This window comes from Loxodonta africana, chromosome 9, assembly GCF_030014295.1.
Source record: "Loxodonta africana isolate mLoxAfr1 chromosome 9, mLoxAfr1.hap2, whole genome shotgun sequence".
Lineage (NCBI taxonomy): Eukaryota > Metazoa > Chordata > Mammalia > Proboscidea > Elephantidae > Loxodonta > Loxodonta africana.
Window position 1 is genome coordinate 110,218,173 of NC_087350.1, and position 16,601 is coordinate 110,234,773.

At 41.2% G+C, this 16,601-nt stretch overlaps 1 protein-coding gene across 6 annotated transcripts in view; it reads right to left on the reverse strand.

Annotated features, from left to right (window-relative positions):
• The window catches only part of KDM4C (lysine demethylase 4C), a 391,685-nt gene that overhangs the window by 177,973 nt on the left and 197,111 nt on the right, over positions 1-16,601 (reverse strand). For all 6 annotated transcript variants that reach the window (XM_010587948.3, XM_064290526.1, XM_023545269.2 and 3 more), the window contains 2 exons: positions 14,951-15,270; positions 11,850-11,958 (listed from right to left, as the gene is read on the reverse strand). In XM_010587948.3, the coding sequence (XP_010586250.1) occupies positions 11,850-11,958; positions 14,951-15,270 (429 nt within the window). The remainder of the gene's footprint in view (positions 1-11,849; positions 11,959-14,950; positions 15,271-16,601) is intronic.

Here is a 16,601-nt window from a genome sequence, read left to right on the forward strand (position 1 = left end):
CGCAATTCTTAAAGTTGTTTAGAAAATCTTCCAAAGATTTCTACTCATGCTAACTTGCGGTACTCTCTATTATTTACAGAGCAACTTATTTCCACAAATTGCTAAAGTTTCCCAAGGTGTGGAGGGGCCCCATTGGTCACAGAGGTTGTATAGATACACTGTCAGCAATTGTGTGGATATACAGTTTTTATTTTAATGATTAAATATTTCTTTCGGGTTGCTTTCTACATAAAGCAACTTAACATTTTTTTAAGAAAAAAAGTGTATATATGGCTTATGTAAGTAAAAAGTCAAATTAAAAATTTTTTTTTATATATATATATATATATAAAAGTATTAGTTCAGGTGACAGAAAGTTTAAATCTATGACAACAAATTTCACAGGAAAACAATAAAATAAATTTGGCAAAAACTATAATGAAGTTTTTCTCTGTGGCCTAGAACAATGGTTATTAAATTATCCTGAGGTAACCACAGCTACAGGGGTAGAACTCTGATCCACCTCTATTATAGTAAACACATTTATCTGTCGTCTATACCAGAAATCCTCCAAGTGCCACAGGGAAAAAAGCACGAGCTCTGGAACTGAGATGGAACTAAAATAATGGTTCACTCATGCAACTGGTATAATCTTAAAGTACCTTCGTCTGCAAAATGAGTACATGATTACCTAAATTACAGGATTTTTAAGCGGGTCGTGTGAGATGCCAGCCATAAAGCTGCTACTTATTGCTATGCACCTCCTAAGCCTTCAATAGATGAAGGTATTCCCCTCTGGTCTCCAGCATAACCTTTGCAAAGGTCACCCAGAAAATGGCTTGCAATGTAAGCCTTAAACACGAAACTTTTAGAATAACAATACTTCTTAAAAATCATCTACATGAGATCAAATGGTCAATAATTACTTTAAAACAAAGATGAGAATGTAAGGGGAAAGGGAAACTAGATGCCTAGAATCGGAACCACCAGAGTGGAAATAATGAGAATGTTTACGCACTGTAAAGAATGTAACCAATGTCACTGAACAACTCCTGTAGAAATTGTCGAACTGAAACCTAAACTGCTGTGTAAACCTTCACCAGAAACACAGTTAGATATTTTTTAAATAATTATAATAACAATAATACAGACTAGAATAGTAAGAGCCGATCTAAACAGATAGCCCAGTTATCTCATATATATGCATATATATGTGTGTGTGTATGTATATAAATATAAATGTATATTTGAATCAAAAGATATATCTTTTCAGAGGAAAAAGTATCTTTATTCCCCCCTTCAGTCAAAAATATCACTGAAGAATTGTTTACAGTAATAAAAAAAGATTAGAACTAAGTGTTCATTAAGAAAGATACTAATAAATTAAGGTATGGCCATAGTATGCACACATAAGAGTAGGTGCTTTTGAGGACTATTAATGAAATACAATATAGTATGAATATATGTATTATATAACAATATTAAATCAATATTACAGTATAATGAAAAATCAGAGTATAACACTGTACATAGAGAATGATGTCACATCTATAAAAACATATTTGAAAGTGTGAAACAGAAGAAAGAAGATTTGCAAGTTTTTATAATTATAAAAATATGCAACCTTTAAAACTGAAAAAAAAAATTCTGCCATCAGGCTAATATTAGGTGGGTACTATGAACTGGGGGAAACCTTCATTTGCGAGCAGGCTTATGTTAGATTTATTCACTCAGTACAGTCTCTCTGAACAAATTTTGATTGTGCAATGTAAGTGGATTTCTCCAAAGGAGAGGATTGGGGCCATTTGTGGAGCAGTCGCTGCCAGGTCTTACTTAGAACCAGCAGATGGGCAAAGTCATCAACTCTACTACAGGACGCTTTCTCTTTGCCAATCGCCACCGTGAGTCTGCTGCTTGGGGTTATGTTCCAGTGACGTGCTTTGGCTGGTACAGCATCACACTCGGCTATGAAGCACGCAGCAGCATCTGTTACCTTTCAGGTACGTGGGCAAAATCTCGGGCCTGGGAGGCATTATGTAAGGTTCCAAATGTGCTGGAGGAAATTGGCCTGTGAGTGTGTGTTTGTGTGTGGGGGTGGGGGGAGGGAGAAGGGAGGAGGTCATCAGGAACAAGCGGCTCAAAAGAGAGAAAAGAAGTTTCAACTTGGGAACTTTATTTTTCCTAAAGATTCTCTGAATTGCTATCAAAAGTTATAAATTTCCAACAGAGAAAAATGACAAGAGTTTTAGATACAATTTTACTGGTAAATGGTGGCTTTGAGGGAAAATAAAATTCTTAATTACAGTTCCCTTAAAATGTTAATGTAATAATGGATGCAGCCCATGGGTGGTGCAAATATTAAGTGCTCAACTACTAGCCAAGAGGTTGGCAGGTCGAATAGCTCAGCAGGAGAAAGGCCTGGCAATCTGCTTCGGTAAAGATTAAGCCCATTGCCTTCGAGTCAGTTCCAACTCATAGCGACCCTACAGGAAACCCTGTGGGCAGTTCTACTCTGTCACACAGGGTCACTATGAGTCAAAAATCAACTCAATGGCACCCAATAATAACAGCATGTCACGCCATCCGATAGATGCTGGAAATCGGTAAATAATAAGAGTCCCTTGCCTTGCAGGAGTTCAAAACTCCCCATGAGTGAACCTTCCAGTTTTGTAAGATATTTAATCAACAGCATTTAGAACACAAAGTCAAAAAATGGCTAAACAACAAACTTCCCGCACATGGCGACCCACCTGCAAAACAAGTTCCCATCAGCTGTGTAAAGGACGGCAAGCTCCTTAGACATTTTAACCTAAGAACCAACAGGGCACTGTTATCACCTGGAAGATCACATAAAACAGCTGCTAAAGAGACTCAGTGAAGCACTCCAACCAGGTGCCCATGATGCCAACTGCTAGGGAAAGGGGGATACACACTAGTCAAGGGAAAGGACATCCAAACGTGTCAGGGGGTCCTCCTTGCTCTGCCACTTACGCTGTACCAGGCACAGGCCCTCCTCTGTACTCACTGATCTCTCCCAGGGAGATGCCTGGCCCAGATCCCAGCCTACTGAGCCTGAGGGCATTATACAGTAAATTTCCTCAAGAAAAGACCTTAACAACTACGGAAATATTTGAATAATATGCAAACACTCAAATATCATAGCAAACTTTTTCCTCATTTTTTTTTAGCACAAATATCTCTGCAATTTCAGATCTTAAAAACCCTTCTTCAATACAAAACAAATCAAAGAACATGAACATGAACATGAAAACAGTGGGATATCAGTGCAGGCTTTAGAGGTCTATTTCAAGCACTGGTGGCACCGTGATTAACAGCTCGGCTGCTAACCAAAAGGCCAGCAGTTTGAACCCACCAGCAGCTCCTTGGAAACCCTATGCGGCAGCAGCTCTACTCTGTCCTGTAGGGTCACTATATGTCAGAATCGGCTCCACGGCAACCGGTTTGGTTTTTTGGTTTTCGATGGGTATAAAAAAAGAGCCACTTCACCATCTCCTTAAAACCTGGAACCTAGGAACCAGAAAAGGGGAGGGAGGTAGCTCAACCTAGGATACAAATGATGATAAACTGAGCCATTTCCTAACCATTTACTAGCTGGGAGCCTTGGACATGTTACTTAACCCCCAAGAGGTGAGAAGCCCCTTCCTAAAATCCATGACAAGGGTTCCCAAACACCAGCGTAGAGAACGCTGCCAGCTCAGGAATAAATTTTCATTGGCCAGTGGCAAAAAAGAGAAAATGTGGTCTGCAAAGTAAGTTTATTATAAAACTAAATTTAAAAACAAATAAATATATAAACCTCACAAACTTTGCACATTTATTCTTCACCTTAGGGACTGATTTCACAAGCAAATGGTGGGAAAAAAAATGCAGAAAATGAGGTTCAAAGTATGGGATAATTCAGAGGCTTATAGGTTAAGGCCGATGTCTCCAGGGAAAGGAGGTTATGAACGGTTTTAAGGAGGCGTAAGGCAATTTATTAAAGTGGAATTGTATGAAACTGCAATTTTCATAAGTTAAAAAAAAAAGGTCAAATATTGGCAATCTCATACATTTGAACCTAATACAATAATTTATTTTTCTAAGGAATGGAATGAGCTATGCAACTGTAGTATCAAAAGCTGTTCCCTTCAATGTTTCTTGCCAGAAGAACGAGTCATGCATGAAGGCACAAGAATCAAAGTCTCGACTATCATTTTACAATCCCAAAGCTGTCAGCACATTCAGACACCTGATCATAAGACTTCGGGCCAACCATGGTTTAGGAAGGTTTCAGGATGGACTGTGAAAAGTTCGGAACACAGCCATGTAACATAGGAAGTTAGCATTTTTTCCCCCTCTAATTCAATCAAAATCTGACCAAGCCACTAGCATAATAAGAGCAAGGTGTTTCTGATTTTTATTTCCTATATTACAGTAACAGGCAATGCTACCCGGGCTTCCAGTGGAATTTACCGATGGAGAAATCAAGCTAAACTGAGAAGGCCTGACTTATTACACGGTAAGTGCTAGCTAATATATCCACTTGATCTGAGTGCCAACGCCCTCGCACATTTTATGTCCACATAACACGGGACAACATTGGCTGTGGCCTATCAACAAACACTCCAAACCAATCTACTTAGTAATCTGCTGAACTGGCTGTTTTATTGCTTAAACAGACAGAAATTTAACTGTGCTTATTATGAAAGGAAAGCATTACCTCCAGCTAATAAGAACTGATTCAACAAAGAGAAGCTGTCATTATGTAAAAATTAACAACATTCGGAGCATGACATGCTGCAGTCATAAAGCAGTGTCTGTGTTTCAAAACTGACAGAGAAAGCGACTTTGTAAGAAGGGGAACCACCGGTGCTGAAGGATGTTCCTATATGTCACGCTTCCCCTTTTCCAGGAAAGGCTAGCATGGGCCAAGGGCTAACTAGGATCCCCTCCTACTGTATTTACACGGCGTCAAAGAAATTTACAGTTTCAATGGAACTTTGGGATCACTAATCCAACCATTTCCTCTTGCAGATGAATAAACTGCGCCATAGAGAGACTGCATGACTCCGTTTCCCAAGGCTGGACAGCGCTAATGGCCAAGGAGATACTGGAAGCCAGATCTCAACCATAAACAGGGAGTCATGTGCCCATTACTATTTGAAAAGAACAAACAAATGGGTGTTTTTAATATTTAAATAATATTTGTGTTTAATAATTGAAATGGCATTTGTAAAGTTCAGATTAATAAAAGACATCATTATTATATTTGCTCAACATATTCTCTTTAATAAATTCTTGAAATAAAAGAAGTAAAAATTAAGACTGGCAAATCTGTACCAAAGCTGTTAGAAAAGAGAAAAGAGTCATTATGGCATGCCCAGGGCAAAACAAAATAAAACAAAAAACCCAAACCGGTTGCCTTTGAGTTGATTCTGACTTATAGCAACCCTGTAGGATAGAGCAGAACTGCCCCACAGGGTTTACAAAGAGTGGCTGGTGGATTCAAACTGTCAACCCTTTGGTCTGTAGCTGTAGCTTTTAACCACAGCACCACCAAGGGCCCCAAGAGCAGGAAGGCATAATTTCTCCCAAAATCATCTGTGTACCAAAGGTGAACTAAAACCACCAATTCTAAATAACGTTCTTTTTTTTGAGGGACAACTGCAAAGGGCACCCGGACTGTACTGGTAGCGCTCCCAATGGTGGGGGCATCTTCAGTAGCTGAATGAGACCAGGTAAAGTACGCAGGAAACACCACAGGAAGACTCAGGCAATCAATCCCAGAAGAAAACAAAAATCTCTAGTACTGTAAGGTGAAATCACAGGGTAGTTCTAGTCTTAGAAAAAATATGCTTAGGACAGGCTTATGGGTCAACTGCCTCATAAACACCAGCACTTTTATAAAAATGAAACACTGAAAACCATTTAGGGAGCTGACTTCTGTCAGTTGAATTGCTGAGATTTCACTTAAATGTAAACATTTTACTCTTCAGAACAACTGACAATCCAAGTTAAATGCGTTAAATAATGATGGTCAAACACCAAGAATAATTTCTAATTAAAGCAGCAGTTTCCATCTCTTTCATCTGTATATTTAAATTTTTAATCCATTACTAAATGAATTATAATATTAATGCAGGCAGACTTTCCAAAAGATAAATTACTGGAACAGTGTCTGAAAGAGACTCTCGATCTATGCCTCAAGGCAGGCAGACACTGCAAAGATAGGGATCAGGGTCTAAGCTGTCTCTAATTTCAAAGTGATGCTTAACAGCTCATTACTGCACTGCACTTGCTAAACTAGTGATTTAGAAAGAGTTACTCAGACATTTCAGATCAAAGCAAATCAGAGCCATGACCAGGGCTTTCGTATGAATCTTGTCGATATTCACACTTGTAGATGGGGTCACCTCTGCACATGGGTAAGCATGCTACAGATGAGTACCTGAGTCTTTTGATCTTTCTGCATCATTATTCTAGAAATCACAGAATTATCATTGATGAGTTCTAAACACAAATGTGATCCAATGGTGATCAACCTTGTCTTAGTCATCTAGGGCTGCTATAACAGAAATACCATAAGTGGATGGCTTTAACAAAGAGAAATTTATTCTCTCACAGTCTAGTAGGCTACAAGTCCGCATTAGGGCATTGGCTCCACCGGAAGGCTTTCTCTCTCTGTCAGCTCTGCAGGAAGGTCCTTGTCATCAATCTTCCCCTGAACTAGGAGCTTCTCTGCACAAGAACCCCAGGTCCAAAGGACACGCTCTGCTCCTGGTGCTGTTTTCTTGGTGGTATGAGGTCCCCTCTTCTCTGCCTGCTCCCCTTTCCTTTTATCTCATGTAAGATAAAAGGTGGTGCAGGCCACACCTCAGGGAAACTCCCTTTATGTTGGAATGGGGATGTGACCTTAGTTAAGAGTGTTGCAATCCCACCCTAATTCTCTTTAACATAAAATTACAATCACAAAATGGAGGACAACCACACAACACTGGGAATCATGGCCTAACCAAGTTGACACATATTTTGGGGGAACACAATTCAATCCATGACACGCCCTTTTGAAAATCTAACAGAAGCCACCTAGCACTACATTCTATTCCAGGGAACTCAAATGCCCACAACCCACCCATCAACCCGGAGGTGGGACCCCTTGATTGTTCCTGAGCAAGCACCACATTTCACACAAAAGGAATCTGAGGCCACGGAGAAGACATCCTCAAAATCAGAAACATACAGAGGACAAAGCCATGGGTTCCAATCACGGCCTATCATTCGTTCATCAACCCACCCCTGATCAGACAGCATTCAAAAAGTTGTGCAATTGCTTCTGCCTGGTTAGTTACAGGCAGCACCCACTTTAATTTTAGACTTTTGGCTTGCAAGAAGAAGTATAAATTTGATTACAGTCATTTGGTTTAAGAATTCTTGGGGAGACTTGCCCTTCTTTCCTATCACCCTTCCCCACCTACGCCCAAACCCCGCCAGGTGAGCTCTCTTGCCTCTCCCTGGGCTGTGGTCAGTTTTTTTGTTTTCTTTTGCCCCAGTGTACCCACTCACTAAGGGTGTAAGAATCCACTTCTGAGTGTCTAGGAGATTCTATGCAGTTTTAGTTCATATTCCTTGGCCTCTACTAGAATCCTGACAAATTTCCCCCAAACAGCCAGGGCGCTGGCTTTCTGTTGCTATCTGGGTGGCATTTCCCTCTGAACCTCCTAGGGATTTCCCTCACTTCTTGAGATCTTGGCAATCACTCTCCTCCAGCTCTTCATCGTCACATCACAACAGCAACAACAAACACTTATTATGAGCCAAACCGTGTTCCTGGTGCTTTAGGATCTTAGTCTTTTAATATGCAACCAATTGTAATGACCTCCAGTTTCACATCATCAAAAAGCCACTGCACTGCCTCAAAGAGAAGACGAGACTCTTCTCTCTCAGCTGCACCAATGCTCCCAGAGGGGCTGGATCAAGTATCGATCCCCTTTGCTGCTCTTCTGTTGGCGGGGAGTCACAGCCCACTTTCAGTAAAGGGCTGCTCATTCACCAACAGGGAACACTGAGACTGTCATTTAAAGATGTAATTTCTCAGATGCTATAATCCTATCTGGCATACAGACCTGCTTCCACATAAGGGGTGCAAAAAGAGCCCATAGTTAGGGTAGAAAGTTCACAAACAAAGCTGGATTTATAATTGTGTGTGCCTAAGTATGGAGCAGAGCCCCAGCGGCACGGTGGTAAGAGCTATATCTGCTAACCATAAGGTCGGCAGTTTGAAACCACCAGCTGCTCCTTGGAAACCCTACGGGGCAGTTCTACTCTGTCCTATAGGGTCGCCATGAGTCAGAATCAACTCGATGGCAAAGGGTTTGGGTTTTTTTGGAGGGAGGGGCTTTAAGAATGGAGCACTAAAATCAGCTCTTCATCACTTTCTAACGATGATAATGTTCATTCATTTCCTACCACACAGGCAACTCAGACACTGAGGGAAAAGTCCAAGACATCATTCAAATGGCCGATGATCTAAGTAATTTTCTCCAGGCCACAAAATACTCTTCATCGTTAGTTTGTAAGCTTGCAGAAATATAAGAGCCAAGATTTTTTAGCCATCACAAAAATTCTGATTTTTTTCTCCTCGATTCTCAAGAATCCTCAGAGGACCCCAGGAGTTCTTAATATTTTAGAATGGAAAGTGAGACTGTTGCAAAAGCTACAAGCATCAGTGTTTCAGCAAGATGTTTAACCTCAAACCTTTGAGACAACTTCATTAAAATAATCCATTTATAAGTTCTGCAAGCTGTACAGAATGAAAGCAGAGCTGCTCTCCATGAACAAAATCTGGACCAGCTGATGATGGCCCACATCAAAATTAACCTAGGAGTATAAGGATGTGGGAGAAAGCAGCTTTCCTTGTGTGTTAGTATAACCCAGTCCCTTCAGAGAAACTACTCCAAATATTGGCCATAATAGGGAAGGGTAATCAAAATTCATGAGTAACATACGTAAGTATGAATGACATTATACAGAATTGTCCTATAAGTATCTCAACAATAAGGGAAAAACAGTTTGTGTTGGGTATGATAAAGTAGGAGAAAGAAGAAACCAACATGATGATATGTTTTCATATATTCCATGACTTCTATTACTCAAATACATTTTATGATTTCTATTACTCAAAGCAATTATGGATAGTATTGCAAAGAGTGGGAATTCCAGAACACTTAATTGTGCTCATGAGGAACCTATACATAGACCAAGGGGCAGTCATTCGAACAGAACAAGGGGATACGGAGTGGTTTAAAATCACGAAAGGTATACATCAGGGTTGTATCCTTTCACCATACTTATTCAATCTGTAAGCTGAGCAAATAATTCAAGAAACTGAACAATATGAAGAAGAACGTGGCATCAGGATTGAAGGAAGACTCATTAACAACCAGCAATATGTAGATGATACAACTTCACTTGCTAAAGGCAAAGAGGATTTGAAGCACATACCCATGAATGATAAAGACCAAAGACTGATTACAGCCTTCAGTATGGATTACACCTCAACATAGAGAAAACAAAAATCCTCACAACTGGACCAATAAGCAACGTTATGATAAATGGAGAAAAGACTGAAGTTGTCAAGGATTTCATTTTACTTAGATCCACAATCAACACCCATGGAAGCAGCAGTCAGGAAATCAAACAACGTATTGTGTTGGGCAAATCTGCTGCAAAATCTCTCTTTAAAGTGTTAAAAAGCAAAGATGTCACTTTGAGGACCAAGGGGCACGTAACTCAAGCCATGGTATTTTCAATCACGTCAAGCGCATGCAAAAGCTGGACAATGAATAAGGAAGACCAAAGAGGAGTTGATGCATTCGAACTACAATGCTGGCAAAGAATACTGAATGTACCGTGAACTGCCAGAACAACAAACCTGTCTGTGAAGAAGTATAGCCAGAATGCTCCTTAGAAGCAAGGATGGCAAGACTTGATTTCACACACTTTGGACATGTTATCAAACGGACCAGTCCCTGCAGAAAGACATCATGCTTGGTAAACTGGAAAGTCAGAAACAAAGAGGAAGGCCCTCGTTGAGAAGAACTGACACAGTAGCTGTACTAAGGGGATCAAACACAGCCATGTTTGTGAGGATGGCAGAGGACTGGGCAATGTTTCATTCTGCTGTACATAGGGTCGTTATGAGTTGGAACCAACTCAATGGCACCTAACAACATTACTTAAACCAAAATTCCACCTTGTGTTGGTCTTATAGAAACTAATATTATCCCTTCCTGGACCCTACATCTACCATTTGCTTTATAACTAAACCTGAGGTATGAAAGAAGACAGTGGGTAAAAAGAAAGACATCTGCTACGTTGTCTACTCTGATATACTATTTAAACCAAACAAGAAGCTTGAACCCAAGATTCATGTTACTCTCTTGACAGCATCTGTACATACACTTGGCCTTCATTAACAATTTCCACCAGTGATGGAGAATGCCTCAAGGAAGGCCTCTTTACAGTCTCTGCCTTGAACTGATCCTTTTAAAGATGGAGAAAACAAGGCTCTCGTGATGCTAAGAGACATTTATAAGGAAGAAAAGCTGGTCAGTGGTCTGATTTTTAATTGCAGGCAACAGAATGGTATTTTTTTAATTACCAGAAAACATGGTACATACCTACAATGGAATACACTCAGCCATAAAGAGTAATAAGTTCTGATACATGCTACAACATGGATGAATCTTAAAAACATTATGCTGAGTGAAAGAGGTCAGTCACAAAGGACAAATACTATGATTCCACTTACATGAAATATCTAGAATGCTGTTGTTGTTAAATGCCGTCAAGTTGATTCCGACTCACAACAACCCTATGTACAACAGAACCAAACACTGCCAGTCTTCCACCATTCTCACAAATGTTGCTATGTTTGAGCCCATTTTTGCTGCCACTGTGTCAATCTATCTCATTGAGGGTCTTCCTCTTTTTCGCTGACCCGCTACTTTACCAAGAATGATGTCCTTCTCCAGCAACTGGTCCCTCCTGATAACATGTCCAAAGAATATGAGATGAGTAGGAACAGGAAAATACAAATGCATAGAGACCAGAGTTTATTTGTGGTTACCAGCACATGCAGGAGGGAGGGGAAAGGAGGCCTCAATGCTGAGGGACACTGAGCTTCTGTTAGGGGTGATGGTACCATTTTGTAACAGCTAAAGGTGATGGTTGAACAACATGATGGATGTAGTCACTGAACTCCACATGTGAAGATTGCTGAATGTCAACTGTGTCGTTAAATATATCTTTACCACGATAAAATTAAAAAAAAAAAAAAAAAAACAGCTAGAAACAGAGGAGAAGAGGGCAACCAAAAGTTCTACAAAATGACAAATGCTACATCCAGGAATGATGACTGGTCATCAGTGGAACTGCTTCATGTCAGGCCATCAGAGCAGTCTAGTTAAGGAGAAAGGACCTTCCACCACACACCAGGTATGGCTGTGGTTTCCTACTCAAGGCAGTTTTAATAAATTTAAAGGATCCACCTTAAAAGTAAAGGCAACGCAAAGAAACCTACAGAGTGTTAGTTCCATGATTTGACACTTCTAAAGAAGTTGTTCTCAACTTGCTCTGGAGAACCTTACGGTGAAACGTCAGGAAATAGTGATCAAAGGAAACAGGAAGACCTTTACTAGGAAATTCAGCATTTCAGATAAGAAATCTCATTTCCTTTTGTCAGTAAATTGTTTATTCCTTAACGCTATTTTTTGTACTTGGCCACATTCCTCCCTCCCAAGCACTTTTTTCCCAACAGTTTGAGACAAACAGCTACACAGAGACGGTGCTGTGAAAACTCACGAGCTCACCTTCGTCACTTGCTGCCTGTTGTTTCACGAGTGTCATCGGGGATCTCGCTGGAGGCTTACTAAGTGGATGGCGCCAACTCTTGGCAGTTTTGGTCTCTCCTTCTAGTCTCTGGTTAAAAAAAAAAGAGAGAGAGAAATAAAAATGGGGGTGGGGGAGCCAGAGTTAAGACTTGTTTTAAAAAATAAACAGTTAATAACAATTTATGATCACTTAATTCTGAAGAAATCTTGGCACATGTTCACCTCTTAGAGACTTAGTCTTTTTTTTTTTCCCTAAGACCTTAAAATCAAAGAAAATAGGAAGCCATTCTATCAGTCATTTTACCGAGAGGTCAACTATCTTTCCACTTCATATTAAAATACTAGCTGTAGTGCAGGGCAGGCTTATCAAACTTGCAATGAACTCGGTAGATAACAAGGTTTTCGAACGTTCTTTAAAACTAACCTAAGTGCAGGAATCGACTCGACAGCAGTAAGTTCGGTTTTTGGTAAGTGCAGGATTACATATTCATAAGAATATAGGATGTGGCCTTTAGTTACCTCTCTGCTGTTCACGTATCAATATTCGATGGTGTTTTTACTTCTTCTCACAGAGAATGCAGCCCTGCCAAGCTGAGGCTGTACACCCCCTTGCATTCAAAAATCACAAAGCCCTTTAGAAAGGAACCACTACTTTTCTGTCACGTGGATCAATGAGGAAGAAGGGGATCCATCCATCCATCTATCTATCTACCTACCTATCTATACGTACACATACGACCAGCATACACGTTGCATTATACTTAATACCAACAAACACTGGTCAAAATTACACAAAAATGAAAAGAGCCTGGGTTAATCACAGGGTTGCTGTCTGACACCTCCGTGTGAGAACAGGAGACCCTGCCCACTGTTTCAGAGGAGGGACAGGCCACAGGCTCAGCCCTCAGCAGCAGCATCCCCTTTCCTAGGCTACCGGTCATTGTTCCATGAAATGATAAAGGTTAAAGGCACTGGCTGTATAACCATCCTCCATGAAAGCAAGAAAATTCAGCTTTAGCTATATTCTAGTTTAAGGAATGTGACTAAGCGTAAGTGAAGTGGGCCTTTGACTTATTTGTCATTCTACCAAGAATTCAAATCTAACTGCTCAGGCACGTCGAATCCCTAAATGAAATTAAGTTCTAAATTTTGTTTGCTAATTCGTGAACACTATCTTCAAACTCGTGCTTAGCCACCTCTTCAAAACTGGACCACATTTTTCTATTTCCCATACGTTTCTGATAAATATCTATCTTAGAGTTAAGTATAATGTACAATCATAAATAAACTGATAAAAGTTGTGGGACCTAATAGGAAATTATATTTTAGTTATCACTTTAAGACTACTTAGAAACCGGGTATCCAAAGATGCTATCTTTACATAATTTCCATTGCTACTCAAGGATTCAAAAAGGCCTGGTGAGATGAATGAGCAGGGGCTATCGAGAAGGGGGCTGTCCATCAGCCACCCCGCTTTGTGGGCTCACACAGGTCAGGCTCCTCCCATCCATCCACCGGAATTCCCTGAACAGAGCTGCACAGGTGAAAAGAAGTTGCTGAATTCTGACAATCACCACAAGAAGCCCTCAGCTGCCTGACCCATTCATACCCTTCATGGAGGATGGTTACACACCAGTGCCTTTAACCTTTATCATTTAATGGAACAAAGACCAGCAGCCTAGGAAAAGGGATATTGCTGCTGAGGGCTGAGCCCATGGCCCGTCCCTCCTCTGAAACAGCAGCAGGGTCTCCTGTTCTCACAGGCTACAAGGACAGTTTATGCCAAAAACATTTAATGTTAACATTGTACAAGGACATCCGAGAAACAGGGAGGTCCCTTCCAAAGACTCAGAAAGGGAAGCTGGTAATCAAGAGCAGTCCTGAAGAAGAGCTGGATGGTACCCAGCTACCATTACCGAGCATTCTGATCAAAGATTCTACAGAACAATGTGGATCAAAGGGGGGGAAATGCAGGACAGAATTTCAAATTCTCATGGACTTCAGGCTTTCTGGAGCCATAGAGGCTGGAAGAACCCCTGAAACTATTACCCAGAAATAATCTTTAAAGCTTAAACCAAAAATATCCCCTGAAGTCTTCTTAAAACCAAACAATAGTTTAGTTTAATTAGTAAAGAATGTCTGCCTTGAGTGTTGTGCTCTTTCAAGATCTATCTATATGGGATCAAACTAACAACGGAAACTCAAAAGATTAGATGAAAAACATAGGGGGTAGTGAGTTTATGTTAATAAGGGAGGAACAATTAGGAAAGGGGGGTGAAATGGTTGCACAATTCAAAGAATGTCATCAATGTTCCTGAATTGTACACACAGAAACTGTTGAACTGGTGTATGTTTTGCTGTGTATATTCTCAAAAACAACAAAATAAATTAAAAAAATGTTTTAAAGGGGAGTCTTGACTCTGACTCTATCATGGAGGCAAAGGCCTGTTTGTGGGAGTGAGCAGCCTGGTATTAGGACTCAGGTCCACGAGGAGGGAATGACCACATGAGCCCTAATGCAAAAACTGCGGGAAGCTCATCAGAGGTTGTGGGAAGCCTGGCACCCAGAGGTTATTAGCTGTTGACAGCAGGAGCTCAGAGCCCTTCAGAGGGGTCCTTTCCACCCCAGATAATCCTGCAGCAGATGGGACTGCTCTGCACCTGGACCACATCAATGTCATCATCCTGGTTGGGATGCTGCACTATGGTTCTGCAAGATGTGACTAGCGGGGGAAACTGGATAAAGGATATGTGGGATCTCTCTGCACTATTCCTTACGACTGCACGTGAACATACGATTATCTTAAAATAAAAAGTTTAATCTTAAGAACTTTTAAAAAGAAGGAAAACTAAGTTTCAACATGTAGCCAGGAGCTGCACGCTCTTTGAATCATCACCATGTGAGCAAGCACTCGCAGGAGGATTCCCGCCCAGTCATCTACGAAAACATGGTTAAGACTCATACACGGGAGATGTTTTTTATTTCTGCCCTAAATCAAGAGTTCAGCGCGTGGCACGCTGTTTTCAGAAAGCGCTCTCACCGCACAATAAATTCAGTAAGAACAGAGATTGCCACATACATGGGGGACTTTGAAGCCATTTCTCTCTCCACTGGGAACCGCTGGGACTTCCCCGGGTTCCAGGCCACTCCCGCGGCTCTCCAGGTCACTCTCCTCTCCCTCTGTCCACACACCATTAGTCTCTGCCGCTGAGGAGCACGACTCAGGCGACTTTGGCCATGAAAGCTTGGCAGGGTCTGCTTCCTCGGACGTCCCACAGCCACTTGATAATGTTACGGCATTATCAGCCTCCTCGGGGTTGGAAGGTGCCACCGAGGTGCAGGCCTTGTCCTCCTCAGCTGTTATCCCCTCTGTTATAGATGTGCTTGAGCAGATGTTCCCTAAAGAGTCGAACAAGAGACTGTTAATAGATCTGCCATTGTATTACTACTGCAGTGAATTTTTAAACTACTCTCAACTGAATATCAGTCTTCCAACCTCCCCTGAAACTTCCACAGACATGAGTACGAAAGGCCACAATAGCACCACACTGCCTTCATAGTTGTTAAGGTGGCGCCTTGAACTTTGGCGAAGAAAAAACCTACAAAACAGGAGATAAAAAAGAGGCTCTGCTATAGAGCACTGCCATAAGCCAAGGCAATAACAATAACTATCCAAGGCAACAGCAATTTGAATGTTTTTCTAAAAGTAAAGAGCTGCTTCTGATGAACCATCCCAGTTCAAAAGACTCATGAAGGCCAAGTGATGCAATAATAATTTCCTACAGTAACCCTGTATCAAACGCTATCAGCACGTCCCAGGAGAAGAGCATGGAGAAGAATATCACTGCACTTGCCTTCCCTTCCCATCTCCACGTCTCACACACACACGCGCACACATGCACACACTTGTATGCGTGCCCACGTGCACATGTTAAGCATCATTTCTACTCCTCGTACACTTGCTCTGACGCTGAACCTCACCAAGTCCCATTTGAGCTCAAGCATAAGAGGATGAGCTTCTAAATTAAGTACTCTTGCCAGATCTCAAAGGCTGGAGGTCAAAACGCAAGGAACCATTTAGTAAAAGAACTAATGAAATTGGGTCCCCTGAGCCTAAACTGGAAACCCTGGTGGCATAGTGGTTACGTGCTATGGCTGCTAACCAAAAGGTCAGCAGTTCAAATCCACCAGGTACTCCTTGGGAACTCTATGGGGCAGTTCTCTGAGTCAGAATTGACTCGATGGCAATGGGGTTTTTGTTTTTGTTTTTGTTTTGAGCCTAAACTACCCAGCAATTCATAAAGAGATTAATTAAACCAAAGGTGTCAGAGACCATGGTGAGGTATTAGAAAGAAATACCCGTATGTATTGTACAAATGAAGGTGCCCTGGTGGCACAGGAGTTAAGCACGTGGCTGCTAACTAAGAGGTCAGCAGTTCAAACCTACCAGCTGATCCGTGGATCAGCTGCTGTAAAGATTTACAGGCTTGGAAGCCCTGTGGGGCAGTTCTGCTCTGTCCTATAGGGTCACTATGAGTTGAAATTGAATTTTTTTTTAATTGTACAACTGCCTTCCCCATACTGTCTGGAATTCCTTTCTCTACCTTCTGAATCTCACTAACATCTATCCCTTCATCACAACTTAATTCAGACATCAGGTACAACAAGGACTCTTTCCTATCCAGCCTCGTGGTACTAACCACATCGGACTGTAATTACCTGTTTATTTA